Source organism: Notamacropus eugenii, chromosome 3 (assembly GCF_028372415.1).
Source record: "Notamacropus eugenii isolate mMacEug1 chromosome 3, mMacEug1.pri_v2, whole genome shotgun sequence".
Taxonomy (NCBI): Eukaryota; Metazoa; Chordata; class Mammalia; order Diprotodontia; family Macropodidae; genus Notamacropus; species Notamacropus eugenii.
The window spans coordinates 209739713-209753539 of record NC_092874.1 but is presented as its reverse complement, the minus strand read 5'-3'; the positions used below and the strand labels follow the sequence as shown (position 1 = coordinate 209753539).

General features: G+C 37.1%; 1 protein-coding gene across 2 annotated transcripts in view; it reads right to left on the bottom strand.

Annotated features, from left to right (window-relative positions):
• The window catches only part of FBH1 (F-box DNA helicase 1), an 86405-nt gene that overhangs the window by 50557 nt on the left and 22021 nt on the right, over positions 1-13827 (bottom strand). For both annotated transcript variants that reach the window (XM_072654230.1, XM_072654231.1), the window contains exons 3-6: positions 12870-13432; positions 11732-11862; positions 10421-10556; positions 8136-8326 (exon numbers count right to left, since the gene is read on the bottom strand). In XM_072654230.1, coding sequence (XP_072510331.1) covers positions 8136-8326; positions 10421-10556; positions 11732-11862; positions 12870-13432 — 1021 coding nt within the window. The remainder of the gene's footprint in view (positions 1-8135; positions 8327-10420; positions 10557-11731; positions 11863-12869; positions 13433-13827) is intronic.

The following is a 13827-nucleotide window of genomic DNA, read 5'->3' as shown; positions in this document are numbered from 1 at the left end:
GAGATGTTCAGGCATTCTTCTACAGGCAATAATAGGGAGTCATTAACAGTTTTTGAGCGGGGGACTGACATGATCAGATCTTTACATTAGAAAGAGTGTTTTGACAAATGTGAGAAGGATGGAATGAAGTGGAATGATGTTAGGCAGAGATGCCATTTAAGAGACTACTGTCAGTATTACTATAGTCCAAATAGGCAAGAGGTTACAAGGATCTGTGTGAGAGAAGAGAGTGGATACAAAATGAATTTCATTCTGGATGACTCTCATCCAATTCTCTTCTATCTCAACCTGCCTTAAAATGCACATAAAATTTCTCATGCAGCAGGTATCTAGAAATGAAATCCTATCGTTAAAAGTATTCTGTGTTCTTTGGAAGAAAAGGCCAACTATATCAATAATAAGGTGCTATAACCTTATGATTTAAAAGGGAAAAAAGCATTTTAAGGAGTCATTATGATGGGGAACCCAGGGGAAATAAAACAGATAATCTCTTAAGCATTTAAACAAGAAAAATGCCTTTTAAAACATGTCTTTCAGCCAGTTGCTTTAATAGAAGAAATACTCCCTAGACAAAGTAGGAAGTTTCAGATTCACTAAAACACACTCACATATTACATACCATCTTGCTCTATAAACTCCTTAATTTAAGATCTTCCATCATCTTCCTATCTTACTCCTCTTTACATACACTAATCCAGCCCCAAATGAATTATAAACTGTCTTCCAATCTCAACCTCCCATCTTCCAGTTCTGTGCACTGAGGCCATCAAACCCGCCTCCCTCACCCCCATCCTAATAAATAGTAGTGCACTTTTTCCTTCTCTTTTCTGTCAGTGCAAATCATTCTTTTCCATCTAGATTCAGTTAGGTGATAGCATAACATAAATACACAAACATATATAACGAAGTTATATGCACATTGTAGTTGGTATAAATTCCTGATCCCAGGGGCAAGAAGACTTGAATTCAATTATGCTTCTGACACATACTAGCTCTGTGAACACGGGCAAGTCACTAGGCAACTCCCTAAGACAGTATGTTACACGGTAATGACCTGCATTGGTAAAGGAGGCTTCCTCACCTAGGAGTTCCCTATAACAATGAAATCACACATACAGTCTCTTTCCCTAATTTGTTAAATATGTGTGTGTGTTGTTTCCCATGACAAATTTTTTGAGGGGAAATTATTTTTGCTGTTATACCGCAACATAGGCACTTATTAAATGCTTACTGTCTGATCCAGAAAAAGAGATTAAGGGGAGCAGTCAAGTAAAAGTAGGACAGAAGAATGTCATAGAAGCCAAGGGAAGAGACAATGTCCAGGGGAGGGAACGGTCAAAGGTCAAAACCTGCAAAGAGGTCAAAGAATATTGGACCTTAAAAAAAGTCATCAGATTTATCAGTTAAGAAGTCACATTAGAGAGTCTAATTAGATAGCCCAATGGGACACAGCGACTAGAAGTAGTTCTGTTGTATTTTGATCTTAAAAGAAAAATGTAAAAGCAAGGGAAGAGGAATAAAAAGGAAGGAGGTAGAAAGGAGAATAAAGATGGAGAAAATTATCTCACATAATTTGGGTGTGCAAGTTAGTACCTTTTACAAGGAGAAATAGATGAGAGGAACTGGCGACATTTGAACCTCACTCTCATCTGAACTGGTGAAAGGAGAGAATACACACACAGTCTGGTATCGAAATATATTTCACTTAATAGAAAAATAGGAAGAAAGGAAAGGAAAAAGGGGGGAGGAGAGGATTAAGAGAAGGATTAGTCTTAAACAAATAAATTCTAACTAAGAAACGTAGAATTTGAAAAGAGGCTTAAAATAAAGAAAAGTATAAAAATCAGTTATTGGGCTCAGGGTAAGGAAAAGAGAAGAGAGGCAGAGGGGAAAAGAAGCAGATCATACCAAACCTACAACACTGGCATAGGGCACATTCCTCTCTTACCACCTTTTTCTTTATAAAAAGAGGGTGGCAGGCAAAGAGAAGGAAAAATTTATGAGAAAAGGATGGAATATGAATGTAAACAGAATGAAAATAAACAGAAAAGGATAGCAGAATGAATTAGAAAGCAGCCTCCAACAATACGTTATGTTATGAAAAATACACTTGAATCAGAAAGACACCATAGAGAGTTAAAATAAGGAAATGGAACAAATTCTATTACGTTTCAGCTGAAGTAAAAGAGGCAGCAGGGGTAGCAATCACCATCTCAGATAAAGCAAGAGCAAAACTAGACCAAATTAAAAGAAATAAACAGGGAAAGGTACCACACAAACAATGAATTAAATTAAATATTAAACATATAAGCACAAAAAACTCTAAAACAAAAAGTTAAATGACTTATAGGGAGAAATATGACATCAAAATGAAATCATTAAGAACCTTAATTTACTCCTTTCAGACCTAGAGAAATCTATTAAAAAACAATAAAAAGATAAGTGAAGGATCTGAATAGTATCTTTAAAAAGTTAGATATGATAGACTTCCGGAAATTATTTAATGGAAAAAGATAGGAATGCAAATATTCTCAGCATCATATAGCATCGTCACAAAACTGACCAAATATTTGGTATAATATCCACAAACAACCACAGAAAAACAAATATTAAATATATCTCTTACATCTTAAGACAATAAAAACTATCTTCAATAAAGAGTCTCTGAAGAAACTCCAAAATTTAACTGGAGACTAAATAACTTAATCGTAAAGAATGGGTAAAAATCAAAGAATAAATCACAAAACCAATCAATAATTTCATTTAACATAATGACAACAAGACAACATGCCAAAATTTGCGGGAAGTAGCCAAGATGGTCACATTAGGTCATCAATAAGAGAAAGAGTACATTAATAAATTGGGCATGCAACTAAAATCCCCTAGAACACTAAGAAATAAAAAACCTCAAAATGCTAAAACAGAAATCTGGGAAATCAGAGATTAACAAAAATTGAAAACAAAAAATTTAATAAAACTAAGCAAAAAACAAATCATTAGTTAATTTGATTTAAAAAAAAGAAAAAGAAAACCAAATTACCAGAAACAAAGAGGAATTCACAACTAATGAACAAGAAATAAAAAAAATTATTAGAAACTATTTCTCCCAATTATATGCCAATAAAAATAACAATCTAAAGTAAACAGGTGAATATTTACAAAAATACAAAATTCCTATATTAGTTGAAACAGAACTTAAATAATCCACTCTCAGAAAAATGAACAAGTCATAAAGGAACTTCCAAAGGAAGGAAAACACCCTAGGATGAGATAGATTTACAAGAGAAATCTTATCAAACATTTAAATATTAATTCTAACAGTACATAAACAGAAAAAAAACAGGAAAGTATGGGTCTTACCAAATTCTTTCTTTGATATAAATATGACCTTGATACCTAAACCAGAAAGAGTTCAAAACAAAGAAAGAAAACTACAGACCCTTAGTCAATCAGCTGATAACTTAATTAACTGCCTAAAATAGCACAGCCAGGGACTATGTTAAGCGCTAGAGATACAAAAAAAGGCAAAAGATAATAAGAGAGAATGTTAACAAATAGATACAAGAAAGTAATATATATGATAAATTGTAGAAAATCAAGAGAGGAAAGGCACCAGTATGACATGGATTGAGAAAGGCTTCTTGTAGAGGGTGGGACTTTAGCTGGAACTTAAAAGAAGCCAGGGAAACCATTAAGTGGAGATGAGGACTGAGTTCCAGAAAAGGGAGACAAGCAGTGAAAATGCCCAGAGTCAGGGGATAAAAATGCCTGGTTCAAGGGACAGCAAAGAAGGCCACGGTCATTGGATCACAGAGTACATGGATATAAGGTGCAAGAAGTCTTCAAAAATGGGAGGGATGGGGAATATAGGAGGAAGGAGAGGGAAGAGGTCATAAAGGGCTTTGAAAAAACACACAACAGAGGATTTTATATTTGATCCTGGAGGTGAAAGGAAGTTACTGAAGTTTATTAAACAGGAAGATGACATGGAGAGACTCACACTACTTTAGGATGATTACTTTGGCAACTGAGGATAGAATGAACTATGGTGAGGACAGACCTGGGGCACTGAGACCAACAAGCAACCTTCTGCACAGTCTAACAATAAAGTAATAAATGCAAGCACCAATCTGGTGGTAGCAACAGAGGAAAGGAGCGGGGTATATGTGAAAGATGTTATGAAAGTACGCTCAACAAAGCATGGCAACATATTGGATAAGGGAATAAGAGAGAGTAAAGAGTCAAGGATGACACCTTTGCTGCCAGCCTGGGTGCCTGGAAGGATGGTGGTACCTTCAGCATCCAGACTAATATGGAAGTTAGGAAGAGGGGAGGATTGGAAGCAGAAGATAATGAGTTCAATTCTGGACATGTTAAGTTTAAGATATCTATTAGGTATCCAGGTTGAGATATTCAATAGGTAGTTGGAGATGTGAGGCTGCAAGTCAGAAGAAAGATAAGTAAATCTGAGAGTCAAGTGCACAGAAACGATAACTGAACACATGGGAGCTGATGACATCACTTAGTAAGAGGGAGAAGGAAAGAGGGCCCAGATCTTAGACTAAAGAGGGTCTTAGGGAACACCTATAGTTAAAAAAATGTGACTGATAAAAATCTAACACAAGAGCCATCTCCCCATAAAAATGTGAGTTCCTTGGGAGCAGGGATTGTCTTGCTTTTCTATGTGTATCCCTACTGCTTAGTAAGGAATTTTAATTTTGCACATAGTAACTGCTTATTCATTCATTCAAAAGTCTCATTTCTAACATATATAAGGAACTGATTAAAATTATATAAATAAGAGCCATTCTCCAACTGATAAATAGTCAAAGAATAGGAACAGGTACTTTTCAGAGGAAAAAATATAAGCTACGGGGGGAGGGAGGAGACAAGATGGCAGAGTAAACAGATGCACATACACTAGCCCGTCCCCCACACCCCAAAGAATACCTAAAGACTCAACAAATTCTATAACAGCAGAAGCTACAGAACAACAGAGTGGAGGAGATTTCAGTGCAGGGTGACTTGAAAAGCCAACAAGAAAGGTTTGTTGCACCAGACATGAAGCAGAGCCCTGAGCCTTGGCAGCGGTCTGCAGATCCCTCCACCCACAGGCGCCAAAGATCAATGAGAGGGGGTTTTTTCAGCTAGCTGTGAAGAGAGCAGGGTCTTCCCATAGCTCCAGCCTCAGGCGCTGGAGGCAGAGGCTGCATCTGGCTGCAGCAGCTCCCACAGCAGCCTCATTCATTGTTGGATTGTAAAGCCCCTACAGGATGTGAGCAACTGATCCATACCTCAGCCCTGTGTAGTAGCCCTGCCCCCACCTAATGTTCCTGGGGTAATTGAGCAGTTGATCTTTATATTACACTAAATGGCAGCCTTGACCCCTCCTAAAGCCCCTGGGGAAATTAAGCAGCTTATCGGACTCTCAGCCTCCAGTGCTGGCTTGGTAGAAGTGGAGGCCAGGTGGTTGTGGAGAGGAAACTCTACTACTCACAGATTCTGGGCACAAAAGTTTCTTGTTGCTCCCAGATGAGTGTACACACTTGATTGTGCCACCTTGGAGGAAATGAGATCTCACAGATCCCCAGAGTACACCGTACTCTTGACAAAGAACTCAAAAGTCAAGTAACTGGTAGGGAAAATGCCCAAAAAAAGGAAAAAAAAATGAGACTATAGAATGTTACTTTCTTGGTGAACATATATCTTCTCCCATCCTTTCAGATGAGGAAGAACAATGCTTACCATCGCAGAAAGACATAAAAGTCCAGGCTTCTGTATCCCAAACATTCAAACTAAATATTCATTGGTCTCAGGCCATGGAAGAGCTCAAAAAGGATTTTGAAAATCAAGTAAGAGAGGTGGAGGAAAAATTGGGAAGAGAAATGAGAGTGATGAAAGAAAATCAAGAAAAGTGAAGTCAACAACTTGAGAAGGAAACCCAAAAACATGCTGAAGAAAATAACACCTTGAAAAATAGGCTAACTCAATTGGCAAAAGAGGTTCAAAAAGCCAATGAGGAGAAGAATGCTTTCAAAAGCAGAATTAGCCAAATGGAAAAGGAGGTTCAAAAGCTCACTCAAGAAAATAGTTCTTTCAAAATTAGAATGGAACAGACGGAGGCTAATGACTTTATGAGAAACCATGAAATCATAAAACAAAACTAAAACAATGAAAAAATGGAAGACAATGTGAAATATCTCATTGGAAAAACAACTGACCTGGAAAATAGACCCAGGGGAGACAATTTAAAAATTATGGGACTACCTGAAAGCCATGATCAAAAAAAGAGCCTAGACATCATCTTCCATGAAATTATCAAGGAAAACTGCCCTGATATTCTAGAACCAGAGGGCAAAATACGCATTGAAAGAATCCAGCAATGACCTCCTGAAAGAGATCCAAAAAGAGAAACTCCTAGGAATACTGTGGCCAAATTCCAGAGTCCCCAGGTCAAGGATAAAATATTGCAAGCAGCTAGAAAGAAACAATTCAAGTATTGTGGAAATACAATCAGGATAACACAAGATCTAGCAGCTTCTACATTAAGGGATCGAAGGGCGTGGAATAGGATATTCCAGAAGTCAAAGGAACTAGGACTAAAACCAAGAATCACCTACCCAGCAAAACTGAGTATAATACTGCAAGGGAAAAAGCGTCCTTCAATGAAATCAAGGACTTTCAAGCATTCTTGATGAAAAGACCAGAGCTGAAAAGAAAATTTGACCTTCAAACACAAGAATCAAGAAAAGCATGAAAAGTTAAACAGCGAAGAGAAATCATAAGGGACTTACTAAAGTTGAACAGTTTACATTCCTACATGGAAAGACAATATTTGTAACTCTTGAAACTTTTTTCAGTATCTGGGTAGTTGATGGGATTACACTTACAGTTACACACACACACACACACACACACACAGAGACAGAGAGCACAAGGTGAATTGAATAGGATGGGATCATATCTTTAAAAAATGAAATTAAGTGGTGAGAGAGAAATACATTAGGAGGAGAAAGGGAGAAACGGAATGGGGCAGGTTATCTCTCATAAAAGAGGCAAATAAAAGACTTTTCAGTGGAGGGAAAAAGAGGGGAGGTGAGAGAAAAAAACAGGAAGCTTACTCTCATCACATTCGACTAAAGGAAGCAATAAAATGCACACTCACCTTGGTGTGAAAATCTACCTTACAATACAGGGAAGTGGGGGAGAAGGGGATCAGCAGGGTAGGGGGGATGATAGAAGGGAGGGCAGTGGGAGGAGGGAGCAATTTGAAGTCAACACTCTTGAAGAGGGACAAGATCAAAAGAGCAAATAGAAGCAATGGGGGGCAGGACAGGATGGAGGGAAATATAATTAGTCTTACACAACATGACTATTATGGAAGTCATTTGCAAAACTACACATCTATAGCCTATACTGAATTGCTTGCCTTCCCAATGGGGATGGGTGGGGAGGGAGGAAGGAAGAGAAGTTGGAACTCAAAGTTTTACGAACAACTGTTGAGAATCGTTTTTGCATACAACTGGGAAATAAGAAATATAGGTAATGGGGTAGAGAAATTTATCTTGCCCTACAGGATAAAAAAAGAATGGACGATAAGGAAAAAGGTACAATGAGTACAAAATAATTTTTTTCCAGAAGTCTGGTAGTGAAGGGATAATTTAGGTTACAAACACAGGAGAATAATAGTTTGCGGAGATAGTATAATCAAGTGAAGATTTTTTTTAAGGATTGGGAAGACCTAAGCATATATGAAGGCACAAGATGCAAGACAGTAGATAGAGAAAGAATGAAAATGAGAAAAAGACATGCAATGATCTTATAGCAGCGAAAAACACTATTTTTCCATTTACACATGTGTAACCTGGGAGAGATATGGCCAAGTCATATAACAAGAGTTAGAACTAGGACTTTTGGCTCCAGTTTTTGGATCAATGTCCTGTGGTGCAGTACGCCACAATAAAAAGAAAAATCTCTTAAAATCTCCTTAGAAACCTGATGTTCCAACTCCATCTCCACATTTAAAGAAGACTTCCACTAAATGAAAGACAAGGTTGAAAAATTTCAAAGGTACAAACTTGCTTTTCTCAGCTTAAGAAACTAACCCCCCTCCCCTTTCCCTTCCTTTGTTTCACCTGTTGCTAATCTTAATCCCTTTCTCTCTCATGGCAAGCAGCAGTACTGCCATACAGTACAGGGTCTCAGTGATGTCTAATATGGTCAGCGGGGAATTGGGTCTCTTGAAACAGGATAACAGCTTCTGAATGTCACTCATACTGCTGGAGAGAATTATGATCATTGCTATTAAGGCCCATACACTGATGCCCTGTGGAACAGACAACAAGGAAGGGAAAACACAAGTTAGTCAACTTATACCTTAAAGTAGTGCTAGGTTGGTGTGCTACCCATTAATTGCCAACCAATTTTACAAACTCTTATGTATTAAAGACAAGAAATAATGAAAAAAAATTAAAGTAATATCCAATGACAGTTTTCAACTCTGAAAATGCATTTTCTCTTCTTCTCAGAGCCCAGTTTTAGTGGTACAACCGATCACTGCTTTCATAGTTTTAAGTATCAATAGGACATTATTTCACTGGTTACTTTATTTCAGTATAAGATATTTGGAACCTTCAGATAAGAGGTCCAGTCTAGTACAGTTAAGTAAACAATTACTGAGTGCCTATTGTGTACCCACACAATAGAAGCAGCTAGGTGGTGCAGTGGATTGAGTGTCGGACCCGGAATCAGGATGATTCACTTTCCTTAGTTCAAATCTGTCCTCAGACTCCTACTAAGTGTGTGACCCTGGGAAAGTAACTTAACTCTGTTTCAGTTTTCTCATCTGTAAAATGACTGAGGAAGGAAATAGCAAACCATCCCAGTATCTCTGCCAATAAAGCCCCAAAATGGGGTCATGAAGAGTCAGACTTTCACTTTCACACAGTTACTTTCATGACTGAAAATGGCTGAACTACTGTAATATTTTGTGCCCAATTAATTTCAACAAGCATTTAAGGGTCTACTGTAAGTCAGGCATCAGGGATAAAAATCTTTGCCTTCAAGGAACTTATAGATTCAGGCAACATAGGAAGAGAGAAGAGAAAGGAATAAGCATTAAACAGTACCTGTTATATGCCAAGGACTGTGCTAAGTGCTTTACAAATATCCCATTTGATCTTCACAACACTATAAAGTAAGTCCTATTATTATGCCCATTTTACAATTGAGAGTTTAAGTGACTCACCGAGGACCACACAGCAAGGAAGTGTCCGAGGCCAAATTTGAACTCAAGTCTTCCTAACTCCAGGCCTAGCACTTTATCACTGCACTACCTAGTAGCCTGATATGAAAGAAATATAATACAGGCACCTCATCAGAAAGTTAAAATCAATTATTCTGCCACATGAAATTGTAAGCTCTTCATTACAGAGGCAACATTCAACACATTAAAATAAAAATTTATTAACATACTATATTGTATGCCAAGAACTGAGATAGTTCTGGAGGAGATAAGAAGTTTACATAAAGCATGTTCTCTCCCTCCCATTGTTTTAATAAGAGAGCATCACACCCACAGAAATAACTATAGTATCTTTTTTGCATTAAGGTTCTTCTTAAACAAAAGACAGAAACACACTTGTAGAAAGAGCAACCAACTTATTGAAAAGCATACAGTTTCTATTAATACTGCTAAAATGTTTCTTTGTTAAAGAATATACTCCTTGAACTAACCTCTGGCATCATCAACACTTTCTTTCAAAAAATAGCATAGAACTAATTATGTGGCAGATTTTTCCACTCTAAGGCTAGTTGTGTGTTAGGGCTACATGTACATTTCACAACTACACTTAAGAATACATTTCTAATCCAAATCAGACAACCACAGGACCAGATCTAAGTATGCTAAGATCTACTGCCATTCAATGTATAGTCTAGGACAAGTGTCCCAGAATCAGTGTTTTAGAACTAGAGGGAACTGTCTTCCAATTTTTCTAGAGTTTGTCTAGTCCAACCTCTCATTTTACAGATGAAAAAGCATAGGCCAAGAAAGGTTAAATGACTTAGCAAATATCACACAGAAGATAGATTATTTGTAAACTGTTAACCAAGTCCATTAACTCTGGGTACCAGAGAGTGACAAGTTCCTCATCTGTAAAATCAGTTGGAAAAAGAAATGACAAACAACTCCAGGTATCTTTGCCAAGAAAAGCCCAAATGGAGTCACAAAGAGTTGGACATGACTGAAATGACTGAACAAAAAAACCCTGGAGATTGAATAGTCTTCTCCGAACTCAACCCAAAGACAAAATATTTTCTACTGATGGGCTTCATTTCTGGAACTTCTTTTACATCCCCCCTCAAATTACAAATGTAACTTTGAAAGTCTTTAGGATCAAGTAGAAAAGTCTCTACATACCCCAGGAGCACTGTACAAATCAAGCATCTTGTGACGAAGGCATGCTTCTGCCTGAGGAAAGAGAGGATGATCCTTCAGGCAACACCTTGCCTCTTCAGGATTAACATGTTGAACATATTTGGTACCAACTGTGTATCTGTAGGACAGCCAAAAAACAGGGTTAATAAAAAAGATAGTCACAAATGCCTGTAGAACAATTACAAGTCCGTCAGAAAAGTTTTTAGTAATTAAATTATTCTAATTCTAAGTACTTTTGCTCAGAAAAAGTCAAAGGGAAAGAAACTCAATCTTCCCTTACAAACCTGTCTCATACAAGGCATTCTGAAGTTACAGCTTACAATATTCTCAGAGACAAAATTCAATAAGATAAAGCATAGTTACAGAGCTTAAGTGAAAGTTCTCTCAACATTTTGCTTCCATAAAAAGAACAATTGCCACAACTTTAAACACACCCTGGTCAATCATTTTCCCAAAACCCACTGTAATCATCTCTCAAAAGTATTCTTCTTTCATCCTGAACAGAGGTAAATTGAAGAGATACTTTGGTTAATTTGAATTAAACAATGACTTCATCATTTCCTTAGTTTGATCATCACCCTAATCCAGTCACAGGAGAAAGAGGTACTATTATTCTTCAGTGAATTAATCAAGAGTCCCTCTACCTTGGAAGTCACTACTCTAATTCCATCTTCAGAATGAACAGAGATCCTTCCTGAACTTGGACTTAGTTTTAGAAATGGTTTAGAAAAATTAATTATAGACCTTAAGAAGAGATAAGAGATGACACCCCACATCACTCCTTTACAGAGGTAGGAAATTCATGGGTGTGGAACACTGAATATATTTTCAGATTTCACCAATTGATTTTACTGATTCTTTTTCTCTTCTCCTGCTTTCTTTGAAGCAACAAAAACTATTTACTCTAGAGAATGGCTCTTATGGAGTTGGGGTGAGAGACTCTGGAATAAATTTTGGTAATCATAATAAATATTGTGTAAATATAATAAATCAATAAAATTTCATTAAAAAAAGAAATGAGTTAGACTTTTAAAGAGAATATTAAAAAGTTCTTCTCACTAGGACATGATTAAGTAATGGCAAGATTTTTTTTCAGTCAGGTAATTCTGGAAAAGACTTCAGACTGAAGTACTCTCCTAATATACTTTGTAATATATACCCTAAAATTGAAAAAGGTAGAAGAGGGGAACATGCTTCTTTGGTTTATAGGACTTTCTGCATTTTGCTGATTTGATTTTGTAAAACAGATTAGTCCAAGATCCCATTTTCCCCTCACATACCTAAGTAACTCACCGTATCAGGTTCAACATACACAGGTTCTCCTCCTTTGATATGGCATAGTTCAAAAGGATATTTTCCACTTCAGTGACAGCTTGTGCCTCACTCATCAGGTAACGATAGTACAGCTTTTTCCAAGGAATAAACTGTGAGACAGGGAATTTACAGGTAACAAGAGAACTCAGGACATCAATAAGGTAACCTACAGCTTAAGTCACAAGTAGAGAATGACATCCTCATTACTAAATAGTCAGAGAGTCCTGATTCTAGCCCTAGTATACCCACTAAACTTCCTGTATAATCTTGGGTAAGTTCTAATTATCTTAATTTTCCCATTTGTAAAATGGGAAATAGATCTGAGGCTTCTGGGACTACCAACAAAGATAAAATGAGAGACATGAAAGTGTCTGAAAGCAAGAACATTGTGTGGAAACAAGGCATTATTTTTCTTTTTTTAAAAAAAATGTATTTCATTTTCAGTTTCAAATTCTCTCCCTTCTTCCACTCCATTCCCCACCCATTCAAAAGGTAAGAAATATGATACCCATTACACAATTCAAAGAAGTACCAGATTTTAAGGGGTCAAGGAAACATAACAAAAAATAATACAACATTTTGAGCCAGAAAGAGCTCCAAGAAGCCAAAAATGCAAGGATGGCATAAGTTCTTTTCTCCTCAAGAGTCTTAAAATCAAGCTATTTTCCCTCAAATCCTTTGTGCTTTGCAACAATTCACCAAGTTCACTTTTACACATCTCTAACCATATTCCTTGACTTTCAAATTTCTGGATACATGAAGCTAGTATAATATTTGTTTTGGATCCAGTCCCAAAGGCTAACATATGTAAAATATAAATTTGGCCTTTGTCAGAGGCCAGACAAAGCTAATCAAGTTATTAGAACAGAACACAAAGTTACAAGAAATCTAATACTAATCTAAATTTCATACTAGTGTAGATCAACTGTTTACTATGATTGGTATGCTAAATCACACAGTAGTATCTACACATCTTTTACGGGGTGTACAGGTTGCCCTCTCTGGCATCAATCTCAAAAAATAGCCCCCAAGTAGGAACCAAGCTGTTCCAATAATAAAAAAGAAAGCACAAATTCCAATATCAATGGAAAAAGAATTTGATGGTGAAACTGCTTACCAGTGGGTCATTGATAATCTCCCTCCAAAGGTGGCACACCAGCCTTAGATTCTTATACAGATCTTCCATAGGGATGAAACCAAAGATGTGCCTCAGGACTTCACTGGGAAGACTACAAATGTGGCTCTGGGGTTCTTGACAGGGCAGGTTTCCAAGAAGCCCATAATAAGGGTCAGGTTCAGGGCCATTTTCCTCTTCTTCTTGCTTAATTTGTCCGGGGTCCACTGGGACTTGGAATAAACAATTCATTTCCCATTTCATTTCCCCAAGATCTATGGATTGGTCCTTGAGGTTTTTCTTAGCAACACCACCACAATGGCTTCTTCCTGTGATTTGATTTCCTTCCTGGTCAAAGGAAAGACATCGCTTCCTAGAAGTCACAGCAGATCCCAAAGAAGCTACTTTAGATTCCCTTTCATGTTCTTGAGGCAAAGCACAAGCAAAGGCCATTTCATCATCAGCAGTATTATTTTCATCAATGGAGCCCCTTTGGGCCATGTTACTGGTGCATGATCGTTGACTAACTGGGAAGAAATCAGTCATTCGTCTTTGAAATCCCTGTGCTGCATGGAGAAACCAAGAAGGAAAGAAATTAAATGAATGACGACTATCATTCCATTTCTGGAACATCTATAGACATTTGCGCTCTTTAACAACAAAAACAAATTAACTACTAATTATCCATGTTAATGGAGGGTATTAGAGTATAAATCAGAAATGACTGACCATGGAAAACAGTAAATCCATATGTCATTTATATTTGACTTAGGTACAGGAGGACATATTATGAGATGCAAACAGATCTAGTCAATCAATAGCCATTTTTAAAGTCAGTCAATTAGTCAATAAAATGCTTATTATGGGATACAAAGATGAAAATTAAACAGTCTTTAAAGAGGAGGCACTTGACCTGAAGTAAATATGAGTGAGGAATCAATATCCATTGAGCACCTCTACA